The 17173-nt window shown below is 43.3% G+C and overlaps 1 protein-coding gene across 1 annotated transcript in view; it reads right to left on the bottom strand.

The window, feature by feature from the left end:
* The window catches only part of LOC146358911 (uncharacterized), a 32583-nt gene that overhangs the window by 5123 nt on the left and 10287 nt on the right, over window positions 1–17173 (bottom strand). The window contains exons 2-6 of the mRNA XM_084809272.1: window positions 7169–8806; window positions 5960–6025; window positions 5371–5471; window positions 3169–3257; window positions 1439–1584 (exon numbers count right to left, since the gene is read on the bottom strand). Of these exons, the coding sequence (XP_084665398.1) occupies window positions 1439–1584; window positions 3169–3257; window positions 5371–5471; window positions 5960–6025; window positions 7169–8806 (2040 nt within the window). The remainder of the gene's footprint in view (window positions 1–1438; window positions 1585–3168; window positions 3258–5370; window positions 5472–5959; window positions 6026–7168; window positions 8807–17173) is intronic.

Here is a 17173-nt window from a genome sequence, read left to right as displayed (position 1 = left end):
CCTGATCTGAACTAAACAGTTCAATACTAAGACCAATCAATACAAACAATTTCTGAAAACAGGGCACATCAAAAGAGTAAAAATGTATGAACAAACCCAACCATTTGGATTATGCATTGCCAATCCATGGCAGCATTACATAGAATGGGTTCAATTACTTTTTGCTGAAACTTTGGCTTCTCCTGGATGGAAAGAGCCAGTCTCTGTCTGCATGCAGGAAGGATTTTTTTTAATTAGATCCTATGACCACATAGTTATAATACTTCAAATGCTCCAATTCTACCTCCTTAACCTCTTGCCTTCTTCTCTTTTTCTTCTCCCCAATGGCCATATACTTTTCAAATCCTTTCCCTTCTCTGTAACATTCCATGCCCCCTTCCTTTACCTATTTCACTTGCCCCCAACACTTCATGCTGGGTACATGGTATCCATTATCTCTGTTGAGCCAGCATCAGAAACATATAACCCACCCATAAATTCAGCCTTCAGCAAATGCAGCTGATTAGTAAAAGCCTGCATAATGGCTTGTCTTGCCGTTCAACTATCTCTAAGGCAACTTCATGAGGTTTGCAAGACCTCAGAGTCTGGGGGGTGGGAGGCAGAATCCAGAACTAGACACATCTATACGGCCTTCAAGAGGGGAAGGGAAGAGAAGTGGCCAGTCAATGTAACCTACAGAGTGTCCTTGAGGAGGGATATTTTTCCTTCTTCACTGATAACAAACTTGCTGAGTATTTGAGACCCTAGATAGGTGTACAGATTTTGCTTGGGACAACTGGTACATTTGATGAATTTAACACTTTCCCACCAGTCGCTTCTATCCCAATCAGTCACACACACCCATTCCCAGTTGCTTTCCCATGAAGTCTGAAATGAGAAGGGGGTAGGGAGAAGTGAAGGTGACCCTGCCCAAACACAGGAGGGTCCTTAATACCCATCAACTCTTCACAGGTTAGCCAATATCATTCAAATTTTGGTGTGCTGTGTGCTCAAGCAAGAATTACTATCCTTCCTTTATTAACAAAAGGCCCCTCTGCTCCAAATTGCCCCCATTTGAAGGGCGAAAACAGTTGTTAGGCCTTTAGTGATATGGATTAGACTGTAAGGCTGCAATTCACAGACATAGTACTCCAGGTGCAGCCTTCAATTGTCGTCAACTGCACTGAAGCTGAATTTATAAGGGATATCTATTTAGAAGTCAATCCCATTGATTTCAACATAATTTACTTTTAGATAGGTTTGGGACACACTGACACGAGGTTAAATGACCAGCTTGGTTATTCTGTGAATCAAGGACTGTTCTTTCCTCCTGCCTAACAGTTAACTGATACAAAAATGTGAAGTCCAAGATCTTATTCATTGGATTAATAAAGCTTCTATTTTAACTCCCTTTATTATGCTATATCATCCATAATTAGTGTAACTATTGTTCACATACCTCTCACCAAAACCATCTGAACCTCACCAGCTCCTGTAGATGTACCACTGAGGTCTTCCAGTTGTGAATGTAATAAGTGAGATACGTTCTTTTCTTCTGGTGTTAGATGCAACCAGAACAGGAATATCAGGTTTGGGCCATTTTGTCTATGTGTAAACATGGAAGTGTCTTAAGTTATTTTCCATTCAAATAAATGGACACACTCCCTTTCTCTAAGGGCTGAGTACATGTATAATAAAGGTGTAGTATAAAATTGGGAATAAGAAAACATAGAATGCAAGTTTAAGGTTTACTACAGGGGAGGAAGTACCAGATGAATCTAACCTCCCGCCTTTCCTCTTTCTGGAAACGTCTCTGAATGAAGAACACGCCCAAGCAGTTAAGGACACCGATCTACACATTCCAAGCTGAACCTCCCTCAGAATCAGCCGTATGTTAAATAGGTACTGTACACTTGGAGGCTGCATGACTAGGTCTTTCCAGGTTATTGATTAGTCAGTTTGAGTTTCCCTCTTTGGCAGCTGCCAGCCCCCATAGGAACACCTGTGTTTGTGAAAGAATTATCCTTTGTCTCCGACTGGTTGGCACAGTGGCAAAACAACATGCCAATGGAAGGTGACTGACTTCATAGAATCGAATAGCAGGGTTGGAAGGGGCCTACAAGGCCATCGAGTCCAACCCCCAAGTACAGAATATTTCACCTGACTTGAAATTATACTTTCTACAGCAGAAATGGCTCTTTCAGGTGTATTGAATGCCACAGCACCTGGAAGGTGACTGACTTCAGTACAGAATATTTCACCTGACCGGAAATTATACTTTCTATAGCAGAAATGGCTCTTTCAGGTGTATTGAATGCCACAGCACCTGTTTCAGAAAAACCTGTTGCCCTCCAGTAATTACTGGCACTTTGGGATGACAGATGCATCCTTGGTGCATATAATTTGGGCATATGTAGTGGTGGATCCCTTCTGGGTAGATAATATTTGGCACATCAGTATTGTCTTGGATACTTCATTACAGCTCAAAGATGTTCATGCATTGCTTAATTATATTCCCAGGGCATAGAAATTGCCCATTGGTAATCAGAAATGGATTATCCAGGCTCTCGGGATGGCTAAAAAACTCATATTACAGGGGTGAAAAGACAAGGCACCCCCCTCAACCATGCAATGGATTGAGGATCTCACTGCTCTTGCCTCCATTGAGAGAGTATATTACCAAAGACAGCTTTGCCCTGACAAACATTCTGAAATGTGGTCAGCGTACCTCAGCCTTTATGAGTAACTTAGACTTGGAATCTTTGTATAGAGATTCAGGTTTTGTATTGCATTTATTTTTATTATTGCTTATCTATCGATATTTATAGTTTTTAAATTTTATTGTTATGTCATTTATGTCTTTGTGTGTGTGTAAATTTGGTTATATTTGGAAATTAATAGTTAAATCAAATTGTGAATATTAAAAAAAACAACCCTAAGCCTCTGGAGTCCCAGGGGCCTTCTCCTTAAGCTGGTTGGGTGAGTCATTATTAAATTATGGTTAGCTAAGTTTACATTCATTTTATTTTAAAAAGCAACTATTTTGGAACTTAGGGGAGGAAGGATCAGAAAGAATATTGTTGTTTTTTTGCCTTAAGTGCAACTGATGTAGGATAGTGCTTAACGTCAAGGTGTATGAACAAAACATTTGCTATCATCAGTGGGCAGTCTACAGCTTAGCTGCCATACCTATCCATTTCAGTTCCTTCCCTCTTCACAATTCCCTTTAACTTGACTTCTTTGACCTTGTCTGAGAAGAGTTTCACTTTCTCTTGTACCTGAAAAGAAAATGCCCCACTGTGGGTTTATATGACAGATAGCCAATAGTTAATTAATGGCAGCTAAAAAAAGATGTGTCCACAGCATAGTTAGTAGCCAGTTCAACTCCACCCCCATCCCCTCCATGATGGGTGATCACACTAGGAACCACTGATGCCCCATCTTTTAGGAACCACTGATGCCCCATCTTTTACATTGCACAGGGGTCACTCCCATCTACTACCTACAGCTACGACAGATATAAAGCCAAATAACTTTACAGTTCTTGCTAAGGCGATTAGTTTTGTGTTTTTCATTCTAACCTGCCTAGTAGATGCTTTATTGCTTTCCCTGTTCATAGCATGTGATTCATTGCTTCCAACATCTTCTTCCAAAAGACATGCTAACCACCCAGAAATCATCACCCTTTTATCTAGGAATCAGTGGGATAAAAAAAGTCCATAAAATGCTCTTAAGTTGTCCTAATGACCATTTTCATCCTGCCTTTTTATTAGTTATCAAACCAGAAAATCCAACCAACCCCAGTCTCATTTTGTTACTAACGTCACCTTTCATCTGCCAGAGCCCAAGTGTTTTGCCCCCCTCAAGGGCGTGTTTCCACGCTATCGGCATCACTTTGTTTGCAATTTTGTTGTGATGTTTCCCCAATCACATCTTCTCCTTTTCCAGTTTCCACAGTGCTTAAAAGTCCTGGCTTATTGCTGTAGCCTGGGGCTTTGTGCTGTTTCCACTGAGCTCTAATCAAATTATTTTCTTGATGGCTGGTGGGTGGAGTCTTGGTTGGGTCTGATTACCTTATCAGTGTTCCCACCTCCTTGGCCATGTTTCCAGGACAATGGAAGGAGAAGCTAATGGAGGAGTATGGGATTTTTAAAAAGGAATCAGCTTTGCTGTGAAGAGAGGCTTGCCCCCTCTCCCCTCCTTTCTCCTTTCCCCTGAAAGTGCAGATGCATCTGCATGTCAGGAGCAAGCCTCATTGAGCACAATGGGAGTTACTTCCGAGTAGACACACATAGGCTTGTGCTGGGAAAGGGGAGGGAGAACAAAGAGGGAAACCACCCCCCATTTTAACCCAGAGGACCTCACTGACCACAATGGGAGTTACTTCTCACAAGACAGTAATGGGTTTGTGGTAGGAAAGAGAGCAAAACCAGCCCCCAGTTTAATGCACAGGATCTCTATATGGAAGCTGTGAATGAGTTACATCCTGAGGCAATGGACTGGAGCCTCGAGATCACGCTTAATCGCATTTATGGAATTGAGGGCTTTGATATGTGCTGTGTCAATTGAGGGGCTTCTCTGTTATTTCTGTGGTCATTGAGAGGGCAACCCTCATTCAGCACAATGGGAGAAAAAAACCCTTGACTGGGGTCATGGGCTGTGTTCTAGTGCTTATTTTCAATGATATTTTAAAAGTTGGTCCCTCGGCATCCTGCTCCAAAATGGCAATGACACTTCTGGAAAACAGGGAGGCAAAGGGTTGGGTCACTGAGGTCAGAGTGACATACCCACAAAGGCTAGGCTACATGCCCCCTGGGCAGGACTATGATATCAGATCCAGTGCGGTTGTGGAAACAGGTCAGTAATGGAGCTGTGATAAGCTGTAAAAGTCGGACTATAAGCAGTCTCAGAAGAAGTGGTTTTTCAGTGATAAAATGCAGGGCTGGTGCTGAATGGCCACGACGTCATGGAAACACAGAGACCTCACTGTTCAGCCAGGTTGGAATAAATTGCTGGTGGAAACACAGCCCTAAAGAGGTAATACTGAGGACTTTATTTATTTATGTGATTTATATCCTGCCCTTCTTCACAAAGACCCCAGGTCAGCTAACAACCTATATAAAACACAATATACCACCTAAACATTAAAATCATGACTCTTAAATCACAAATATATAACAAAATACAATAAAACCATTAACGCAATCAAAAAACAAAAGGAGCACTTGCTTATATCCCAAAGACTTGGAACTGCTCTGATTAAAAGAACTGCCATGAATAGCTCTGACTGCATATTATTGAATGGAAAGACTGAAATTAAGTGTGAAGATCTACCAGCTACTTACCAAGCACAATCTGCTTTGGTACATTCAACACCATGAATTTTCTTACCTGATGCTTTATGGAGTCTATGAGGGCTTTTTCCAGATCACTTCCAATGGGTGGGATCCGTCCTTTGTGTTCTATACCAAAAGTTATTTCAAACAGAAGATCTGTAGAAGACCCAAAGGTTACCAAAGCACAATAAGGACAGTAAAAATGGCAAAACCATTCCTGCATGCTCTCACTACATGTATTTCACTCTATGAAAAACACTTTTTGTATTGCACTGTTTTCTATTATGTTTATGGTGTTTATTTTTATGTGCTGATTATGGTTTATATTAATTTGGGTTTTTTCTGTTCTGTTTTTCTGTTGCGTGTGTGTGTGTGTCCCTTTGAGACTGCTTTTTTGTGATGGGAAGCAACACAGAAACAAACAAACAAATAATGTTTATAGCCAACAGCACCCTAAGCACAGTAAAGAATAGTGTTCCCTACTCCAAAGGGCTTACTTGACACCTGAGCATCATTTTTAAACAGTCAGTGTTGTTTCAGGTTGCCTGACCATATGAACAGCCACTTTATGTTGAGAAATCACAGCTTAAGAAGTTCTTCCCACCCCTGATGAAGGGGTATGAAGAAGGAGAGAACCATATTACCTCCAGGATTGTGCTGGGATTCCAGTACAGAATAATTTTCATGAGACCTGAATAGAGGATCCATCTCTATGGAAGAACAACGAAAAGTCTAGCATCAGAACATGACAAGCCTATTGCAATTTCCATAAACACAGTCAAATAGTATTCAGAAGTGTATCTGTAATTGTATACAGTGTTTATTGTTAAAAAAAACAAAAACCCTCCCCCACTATTCCATCAACATCTCAATGGCAGAAGGCCACTTCACACATCATACAGTGGCAAATCTGTAGCAAGCTGCCATATCAATTCCTGGCTCCCTGGCATGTCTACCAATGCAGTACATGGAGAGTTTGCATTATCACGAACAACTGTTTTGTGAACAGCCATGGTTAATAATGTAACTGTTACTGTTTGCACCTTCTGCATTTCATTTCCTTCTTACCTCATTGTCAACTTCTCCTCCCCACAAACTTGTGTACTGAAGCTCTGCCAACTTCAGAAAACATGTCATGTATCTGATGAAGATGACTCTAGTTCACAGATACATTTGTTAGCTTTTAAGGTGCCACAAGACTATCACTCTGGACATTTTTGATGTACTTGTAAAAACATTCTACATGAACACCAAAAAGCCTTGACAGCTTCCAAGGGTTAGCCATGTTAGTTTGTTAAAGACAAAAATAAGTCTTGTGGCACCTTAAAAGATGTAAACAATTATTAGAGAACAAGGTTTTGTGGACTAGAGACCACTTCATCAGATGTATGAAATGTAGTCCTCAGTTTGCTGGAAAACCTGTACATATAATACATGCACATACACAGTTGTAGAGACAGAAACAGACAAATGGCAAAGAAATGCAAGAAGTACATAAAGTTCAATTAAAGTTTAAATCTATGCTAATTTAAAACAGTGGCCATTTACAACAGAGTAACTGACAATTCCTGAATGTGTGGAGCAGCTCTGATTTGGAGTGGCAATTTTGTTTTTTCTACTAACAATTAAAAAAAACTTTACAAAACAAGAACACATATCACATATTCTGTGTTCAGAAGATTTCAGCTTCAAAGTAATTAGGCCAGCTGTCCTTAAGTAAACTGTGATACACATCTCAGCAAGGATTTAGTCTGCACCACACCATTGAACCCATTTCTTCCCCGATTATTTATTTGCTCAGTGAGTTTATCAATCACAATAAAGAGATAAACAGTTAAGAGAACAAGACTTGCCATAGGAATTATTTTCTACTTTCAGAGAAGTTTTATTGCTTGACACCCAACTAGAAGAGGAGGAGGGAGGACTCAGTTTTGAGTACTTCCTCTGTGGGTGCTCACTGTATCTGGTTACTGAATCCTTGGGATGTGAAGTAACAGCCTCCTCCACTTGTGTACTCTTAGGGTTACTTGAGAGAACAACCTCAGGATTCAAAGTGGTGGTGGTGGTGGTGTCCATGAGGTTAATATTAAGTGCCCTCAGAAAAGAAGCATGCAACACACTATGGTGGCCTGAGGTGGTCAGATGAGATTTTGTTTTAATTGTATATTTTTTTGACATTTCTGTAGCAAGAAGCTTGGCTCCATGAGATTCATTTTTCCCTGCAGCAGCAACCGCCATATACTGATTACTGTTGCCATTCTCTTCTCTATAGGCTTGATTGTCTATCTTTTTTCCTTTAGGTGCTTCCTTCAGTTTCAAGTGTAGTTGAGATTCCATTCCATCTACAATTTTCCTGGAGAATCCAGAAGTTGATTGTGATGACTCAAGAATCTGTTCCTGTTTCTTCACTGAGATAACTTTAGAAGATGGAATCGGAGTCCTCTGCTCTTCCATGGAATCTTGTGGAAAAGTAATGCCAGTCTTGAAGGCAGATTTCCCAAAGAGTGATCTTCCAGTTTCTTTCATGTGTGTTGATTTCCAATGTGTGGTTAAGTGACTAATGTCTGGAAGGTTGGCAGATTCAGTGGAAGTTCCATGATCTTTCACTGCCACCAATTTTGTTATGTTTCTAAACTTTTGGGACACATGTGGAGAGGTAGGAGGAAAATTTGGTTTGTACATAGGTGGTTTTTCTTCATTCTCTGAACTGTTTGATCCTAAGCCTATAGTCCTCTTCAAATTTCCAGAAAGGGTTGCATTCCCAACTCCAGTATCATCAATAGATGGTTCTGCAACCTGCATCCTCGTCATACCAAGAGGATTCAAGGTAACCTTTTTTGAGGATTTCAAGAGAGAAACTGGTGTATAATTGCCAATAGCTGGCCTGAGGAATGCTCCCAAGCCTGTAGCACTGTTGTTTTCCCCCCACCTCTTTTGACTAGTCACAGCCAGCCAGTTCCCATTGCTAAGCTTTCTGCTGGTCTTTTTGAAGTCCAAAATACGTCCTGAGTGCATTATATACATCTTAGGGGGAAACCCAACACTGCTGTTAAATGTCAAAACTGGTTCCTCACTACCCGTAGAAGAACTTTCATAATCTTCAAATATATAATACCGTCCTTTAAAGTATTTATGTCTATGACTTTGAAAGGAAGCTTTTGACAAAAACACTATGTGGACAGCCAGAGCTTGTGTAGCAAAGATCAAGGTACCATGGTTTCGACATGCAGAAGCTACTTTGCTTTCAACACTTGACAAGACCCCTTGGAATATGATCTTATCCTGATTTTCTTCGCAGTCTGGCTTCCCTTCAAATCCTTCTATGTAAATCAAGATATGCTTGTGGGGACCAGCCCAGATGGTCCAGTTGCACCAGTTATTGGTTGAAATTCTGCTCAGGGTTGGGGGAGAGAAAGTTCCAGCTTCATCCTTCAGGGTAACATGGCAACTTTTTATAGGAAGATATGCCAACAGCCAAGGAAATCCCAACTCTGTAGGTGGAAGAAGAGGTAAAAGATACAAAGTCACCATCATCTTATTGATCAAGTCTGATTTATTCTGCCGGAAGGTACTGTATAGAAATCAACAGGACTCTTTTTCTTTTTTTTTTGAGAACAAATGGCTAGAACAGCATAGATGCCACAATTCCATCAGAGCCCACAAAAAGCAAACTACTAGGCACAGGATTTGAGAATCTGACCTTTAATTTTGAAGGGGTTTCTAGACTTCATGGTTAAAAAGATATACTTGAAAATATGTGGGAATGGCTGCTGAAATCTCAGAAGCCAGAGGAGTGGCTACATAAGATTTCTAGTGACTCAGGGCAGAACCTCAATGTCCTACGTAGCTCTTTGCGCCTCTCCATGGCAAGCAAAAGGAGAGAGAAATTATGCAAGATAAATTAATTGAAGTTGCTCAGTTTGTATTATTTGAAAGGTCACAGGATGCAGTTATTATGGCATAGGACTTTCAAACACACACACACACACACACATATATATATATATATATATATCCCTGGAAACAGCCATTAAATTAACCTCATTCACTTCATTTAACCACTATTATTTTCTAACGCCGGTATCGTGTAGTGGCTAGAGTGTTGGACTAGGACTCAGGTGATGCAGGTTCTAGTCCCCACTCAGCCATGAAGCTCACTGGGTGACTTTGGTCCAGTCAGTGCCTCTCCACCTAACCCACCCCACAGGGTTTTGTGAGGATAAAATGTTCGCTGACTTGGGCTCCTTGCAAGAGGGAAAAAAGGCAGGATAGAAATGCATTAATAAATAAAGTCCAGAATCTCACAACTAGTGATCAAACTGACCTGGCCACATTACATGGCATTGCAAGTAGTTGATCCACTGGTACCCTCTCATCAATACTACGTTCTCCATATATTGGCCAATTTTATTCTAAAGTTGTCTATCAATGTGGTTTAATGTTTGGGCTCCTTCACTCATAATCTACAGAAATGAATATTCACAAACAGCTGAGATTTACCTGATTGTCCAGGTTTGCCAGTCACATTTCTGAATGAGAAATGTTAAAGCAAAACTCAAATTCACAAATTGAAAATGATATTTTAAACTCAGTATTAAAATGCTTTAGATTTCTTAGTGTGTCTTATGATTTGACACTGAATAGTCAGTTCATAATAGATGATGGGGAAGCTCAACACTGGCCCTTGGGAATTGAATGTGTACTTGGACAGGCTCCTTGTTTGGGGCTGATATAGAAAGTTTTCCCCAAAGGTAGACAGCTTTAAAGAAACTGTGGTTTTAAATTGCTGTCAAGATACCACAGCATTCCAACTATGAAATGCAGCAACATATCTGTCAAGTATTAAAATAAAGCATTGTAAGGTAACAAATATAAATATTCAGAGTATATGCAGGAACTGAAAACAGATCTTGAGAATACTTGCAACCAAAATTTGCAAAGGAAAATGTTAGGGAGCAAATTCATTTCCGCTCTAGCCCATTCCAGCACCACAGCAATCCTATGTATGCTTGCTCAAAAGTAAGTCCTATTGTGTTCAGTGGGTCTTATTCCCATGATTGTCCTCAACACCCAGGAGAAGAGCCACATGGCATCTAAAAGACTAAGAAATGTATCATGCCATAAGCTTCTGTGGACTATATATAGTTGTATTGGCCCCAGGAGCGTAGCCAAGTCATTTGTAGTGTTAGAGGGGCCTAGAGATCCATAATGCTTGCCTAAGTTCATTATTGTTTATTTTATTTATTTTATTTACAATATTTATATACCACTCATCAGAAGATTTCGGAGTGGTGAACAACATAAGAATAAAACAATGGTTAAAAGAGTTAAAGAAGTTAAAACATTTTTTAGAAAAGACAAATCCCAATGAAGTGGACTTCAACAAACCACGGCTGGTCTTGCAAGGAAGGCCTCTTGAAAGAATAACATCTTCAGGAGGCGCCGGAAAGAACACAATGTTGGCGCCTGCCTGACCTCTAAAGGCAGGGAATTCCACAGGAAGGGGGCCACCACACTGAAGGCTCTTCTCCTGGTGGACTCCAACTGGGCCATAGGTCCATGTGGAACCACCAGGAACATGCCCTCTGATGACCTCAGTGACCGGGCAGGTTGGTAAGGAAAGAGGCACTCTCTCAGGTATCCTGATCCCAAGTTGTTTAGGGCTTTGTACACTAGTACTAATACCTTAAGCTTGGCCCGATAGCGAATAGGCAGCCAGTGCAGTTTCCTCAGCAGAGGAGTTACACGCTGAAAAGGGGCAGCTCCTGACAACAGCCGAGCTGCTGCATTCTGCACTAGCTCCAGCTTCTGGACCAGCCTTAAGGGCAGCCCCACATAGAGCGCATTGCAGTAATCCAGTCTTGAGGTTACCAGCACCCGTACCACCATGGTCAAGCTATCCCTGTCCAGGAGAGGCCATAGCTGGCGAACCAGCCAAAGCTGGTAAAAGGCACTCCAAGCTGCCGCGACTACTTGGGCCTCCGGCGACAATGATGGATCTAGGAGTACCCCCAGACTACGGACCTGATCTTTCAGAGGAGTGCAACCCCATCCAGAACAGGCAATGAGCCTATCTCCCGGACCCGGGAATCACTCACCCACAGGGCTTTCATCTTGCCAGGATTCAGCTTCAGTTTATTGGCCCTCATCCAGCACATTACTGAGTCTAGGCACTGATTCAGGACTTGCACAGCCTCTCCTGATTCAGATGCCACAGGGAGACAGAGCTGTGTGTCATCAGCATACTGATGGCATTTAGCTCCAAATCCCCTAATGACCGCTCCCACCCATCCCATGGAGCTGATCCAGGAGGATACCATGGTCGATGGTATCAAAAGCTGATGGTATCAACCTGCCCCATCAAGCAGAATTAACAGGATTGCACTCCCCCTGTCCCTCTCTCAATAAAGGTCATCCATCAGGGCAACCAAGGCTGATTCAGTCCCATAACCAGAACAAAACCCAGACTGAAATGGGTATAGATAATCAGTATCCTCCAAGAGTGCCTGCAATTGGTTCGCCACAACCCTCTCAAGTACCTTCCCTAGAAAAGGGGTATTTGCGACTGGGCAGTAGTTGTCTAATACTGTTGGGTCCAGGGTGGGCTTCTTCAGGAGTGGCCGAACTACTGCCTCCTTAAGGACAGCAGGGGCCTCCCCTTCCTGTAGGGAAGCATTTATCATTCCCTGGACTCACCCAGTCATACCCCTTCGGCTAGCTTTTATTAGCCAGGAGGGACAGGGATCAAGAGGGCATGTGGTCGGTCGCATTATTGCAAGCATCTTGTCCACATCATCAGGCTGTAACAACTGGAACTGATCCCACAAAATCGGGCAGATGGTGGTATCAGACACCTCGACTGGTACTGCACTAACAACAGCATCAAGGTCACTGTGGAGACAAGTGATTTTGTCCTCAAAGTGCGATGCAAAATGGTCACAGCGGGTCCTTGACGGGACCAGGGCCCCATTTACTGGGGAAGATGTTAACAACCGCCGGACCACCCAGAAGAGCTCCGCTGGATGGCTACTTGAGGACGCAATAAATGTCAAAGGAAGCAAATAAACCTTCTTTGCTGCCCACACTGCCACGGAATAGGCATGATTGATTAAGCACTCTAGAGCATGCTTGGTCATCTTCACTTCGAGTCTTGCGCCATTTGCACAGCTGACGTCCAGCCTGTTTCACTGGCTGCAGCTCCCCAGTATACCAGGGAGCAGAACGCACTCCACAGTGCTGGAGAAGGCACTCAGGTGCGATCATTTCGATGGCCCTCCGCATCTCACCGTTCCACAGTGAAGCTAGGGCCTCAGCTGGATCACCAGCTCTCTCCACTGGAAAATCCCCAAGAGCATTCAGAAATCCATTGCATTCCATCAGTCTCCTAGGGTGGACCATCCGAATAGGTCCCCCACCCTCGCGGGAGGAGAGTAATGCCATAAGTTCAAATCTCACCAGGAAATGGTCTGTCCATGACAATGGGGTTACTTGGAGCCCCCCAATCTTCAGACTACCCATCTCACAAGTTGGAGCAAAAACCAAATCAAGGGTGTGCCCTGCTTCATGTGTTGGGCCGATGACATACTGACAGCCCCATGGTTGTCATGGAGGCCATGAAGTCCTGAGCTGAAACTGGAGACAGCCTCAGCATGGAAGTTGAAGTCACCCAGAACCACTGTCCTGGGTTCCTCCAACACCACACTTGCAACTGCCTCTACCAGCTCAGTCAGGGAAGATGCTGGGCAGCAGCGTGGGCGGTACACCAGCAGCATCCCCAATCTGTCTCTATGGCCCAACACCAGGTGCAACCCCTCAAAGCCCGCTCCAAGGTGGAGTGGTCTCCTGGTGATAGAGATGGAAGTTCTATGAACCATGGCAACTCTCCCCCCCGGCCCTCCAGCCTATGTTGGTGCTGCACTGAGTACCCAGGTGGGCAGAGCTGAGTCAGATTGACTCCACCCAGCTCACCCACCCAAGTCTCAGTGATACACACCAGGTCGGCCCTCTCATCCAAAATTAAATCGTGAATGAGTGAGGTCTTATTGCAGACCTATCTGGCATTAAACAGCAGCACTGCAAGACAGGAGGGCACAGTGGAAGAGCTACCAGCTACATGAGAGCTAGAGGAGGGGGGGTAGAATAATTGCAATTATTGTTGCAATTCCCTTGCTAGTAAGGCTCTGAGCATGTGAAGATGATTCAAAGGGCCGATAGCGCAGCCTAGCACATTCCATACTAATGAGTATCAAGCACTCTGCCTGGGAAGCAAAGTTGTTTACAGGTGGCTGTGCTGAGAACCAAGTGCTGTTAGTTTATGCTGGGAATGACTGCTAGGGGGTGCTTGCTGTTGTTATTCTGCTAACATGTATGGTATAAAACCCATTTGACCCAATGGCTTGTGGTTCAGAGACACTATCTGATCCAACCACTGGGTACGCCTGTATGCTGTAAGTTACCCAGTGAAGTCTCCTTGTAAGTAAAACTTTGAATCTGATTCATCACCATCTTGGCACCTCTAACCTAAGAGTTCAGTGCCCACGGCTGGGTCAACACAATAGTCCATTTCGTTAGATGCAGCTGCTGCATCTAATGAAGTGGACTACAGTCTACGAAAGCTTATGTATCTGACTATAATCCACAAAAGCTTGTGGCATAATACATTTGTTAATCTTTAAAGCGCCACAAGATTCTTTGTTGTTTTTGCTGCAACGGACCAACACGGCTCCCTCCCTGGAAACTGTTACTGAGGAGGAGGAGCCACATCTCGCCCACTGTTTCCACCTCTGACCTCACCCCAGTGACATTCTTGGGGTGTGTTTGAACAGGACTCACTTCGGGAGCCAGTGTGCCCCATTCCTGAAATTCACACCCCCTCAGGCTTCGTAGTCACCTCCCCCTGGACAACAAATACAGACAATAACAGGGACATCCCTGGGTTTATTATCCATAACTACATGGCAGAGGGCTGCCCTGTACTGCATCACATGCTCTCTGACTTTATTGGGCAACACTGGCCAAATCTCTAGTTTGGTGCTACAGCATCGAACTGGTTCCAGATTTTGACTGGGGTTTCTACTGGCTGCAGTAGCCCTCAAAACAGCAGAAAAATAATCTAAGGTACATATAGCAACTGAGTGACAGTTCATCCATAATGGACAGAGACATAATCTTCTTGCACTGTACAAACAATGGTAGGAAAACTGCACTACCTTGGCTCTGCCTTTCCCCTTCCCCTTCTTTTTAGACTAGTGCTTGATGGGCATAGCCCAGTGCAGGATTAGCACCTGAACATAAATCATGAAAAGTATACTTATGCAGTTCAAAGATAGCTCTACTCTGGAAGCCACTTCACTCTCAAAGTCCAGTGGTGCCTGCAGAGTAGGCAAATCCCTCTGGTTTGGTGCCTCAATGACAGTTCCTGGAACATTAAGATTGGCAATGATAAACTTCAGGGAGCTCCATTGGCAGGTAGCATTATATGGCATTTCCCAGGAATGAATGGGCTCTGGGGTTTGCCTTCTTTCCCTCCTTCATCACTTCTATGTCCTGGTTCAGAGCTATACTACACTAACTCTACAAAGCCAGAAAAGGGGACAGGAGGGGCCGTAGCTCAGTTGGTAGAAAACCTGCTTTGCATGCAGCAGGCCCCAGGTTCAATTCCTGGCTTTTCCGGGTAGGGTTGGAAATCTCTACCTCAAATCCCAGAGAGCCGCTGCTGCCAGTCAATGTTGACAATACTGGGCCAGATGGACCAGTGGTTCAATATAAGGTAGCTTCCTATGTTACAACAAACCTCTGTCCTGTCCAACTGCATAATGTAGCCTGAATAGCATTCAAGCTCTCACCCAAAAATTATATAAAGATATATATGTATGGATGTGTGTGCTCACGGAGCTCCTGCAACCCATGCCTGAAGTGGAGTGCAAATGGTGACAGCTGATGGTGCAGTAAGTGCTACCTTGTGTGGATTCAGGTAGCTTCCAACGAATTCTAGATCTAAGGGGGCTTGTGGCTCTTAAATGGGGCAAAGGTGGCTCACTACGTACCATTTTCCAGTGCTGGAGGAAACATTTCTAAAGATTTCTCATAGAGCCACTTAATACATCCTTTCCAAAGATAAAATAGAGCTTTACATTATCCAGGATTAAGAATGAGCCTATTTCACTTACAGCAATAGGCACATAGGCAAATACGGCATATATATCAAGAGCTGACAGCATTTGGTCCTCAGTGCTGACTTGAAGCTACTGTTATGGCTTTGGCAGCACTTAGACCACCACATCACTCTACTAATACTGACCAGTCAATCGCTGCACCCACATGGACAGAGTCTGTTAAAAAGAACATTGAGTTCACATGTCTTTTCTCCATAGGCAGCACTGCTATCAAGAACACACAATATTGTATCAGATTGAACTACAGGTGCATCAAGTTTATAATCTAGAACCACAGGCTTCAGAAGCAGTTGTGGATAGAAGATAAGCAATCTACAGAGTGGTCCAGCTGCAGTTATATCACATCTCAGCCGTCACAACCAATGGCTGTTGACAGGTTTGTCTCACTGTTATAGCTCTGCTTGCAACTTCAGGAGATGGATCCAAAGCCCCGAAAGTGTCCACAACACAGATGTTGCTTCCAGGGAAATGCTGCTTCTGCTGCCGCCTGTTTCCCTGCTCATCTGAACCTTCTCCAAAGCCACTGTTTAACTGCAAGGTTCATAACCTACACCAGAAGTGGGTAGAAGGTAGACCAAGATCTGCTGATAGATCTCTGGGTGATTTGAAGTAGATCAGCAAAAGGGTCTCCAGCTCCCAATTATTTAAAACAGCACATTAAGATCTAAATTCGACAGAATCCCTGATCTGTAGCACCATGTAGATTTGCATTTCTATATGCAGGTCATCCCAGTGTATAGGTCATAGGGTTCAGTAAGTAACTTGCTCTTCTCCCAAGTCATCAGTTTGCACCCTGGCTCCAGTTGGTCAATCTCAGGGTTCTAGTAAAAAAATAAGTAGATCCCACAGGTCCTTCCCTGACCTGCACAGCTGAGCCTGAAATATTGGCTTGACAAAAATTGGGGAAGAGGCAGTCACATCACATGAAATGGGGGGAGGGGTCAGCTGAGGAGCATGAAATCATCAGGTGGGGGAGATTCAACCCATTTTCCAATGCTAGTTTTTAATGCTCTTCTGTCATGAAAGTGACATGGTACTTTAGAAACACCCCTGTGAAATGACTGCCCTAGGAAGGATCTGTCTTTTGAATCTACCACACTACCTCTCCCCAGGTTGCACACAAGGACTGCAAATTGCTCCAGCAATTTTTGCTCCTTTTTTTCAGGAGAACCCAATGAAAGGCCTTAATCGGGACAGAACAACACTGGTGAAGAAATCCAACACTCATAGACTCTTTGCCTTGCTGCAGCACTGCCCTCTGGAAAAATCCTGGAAAAAAGTAGCTATTCAGTACTTATTACATTACCATTTGTACCACCTAATTTGTATCAATTTGTACCAGCAGCCATATTTTTTCTTAGATGCAAAACACACAAGCCCCATCCACATTTAGGAAGATCAACGCACATGTACAGAAAGGCTACTGAACACTAGAATGAGCCAACTTGCTCTTTTAGACTACCACAGATTTAAAGCTTACCTGGTTTCAGGTGCTGGGATTCTCCAAGAGACATGTTTGGCTGTAAAGAAAAGCAAAGGACCAAATAATGTTATTATGTAGGCACATACTCACGTGCCTGCATGTCACAGAAAAGATATGCGCTCCCTTCACTAATCCCACTCACTGCAGTGCTTCACCTGGGGCTCACTGCTAGGTTTGCAATAGTTTTTTTTTTTAAGGGC

The sequence above is a fragment of the Heloderma suspectum genome, chromosome 1 (assembly GCF_057233095.1).
Source record: "Heloderma suspectum isolate Gila_16-S chromosome 1, 16-S_ref, whole genome shotgun sequence".
NCBI classification, from domain to species: Eukaryota; Metazoa; Chordata; class Lepidosauria; order Squamata; family Helodermatidae; genus Heloderma; species Heloderma suspectum.
This window is presented reverse-complemented; position numbering and strand designations above follow the sequence as displayed.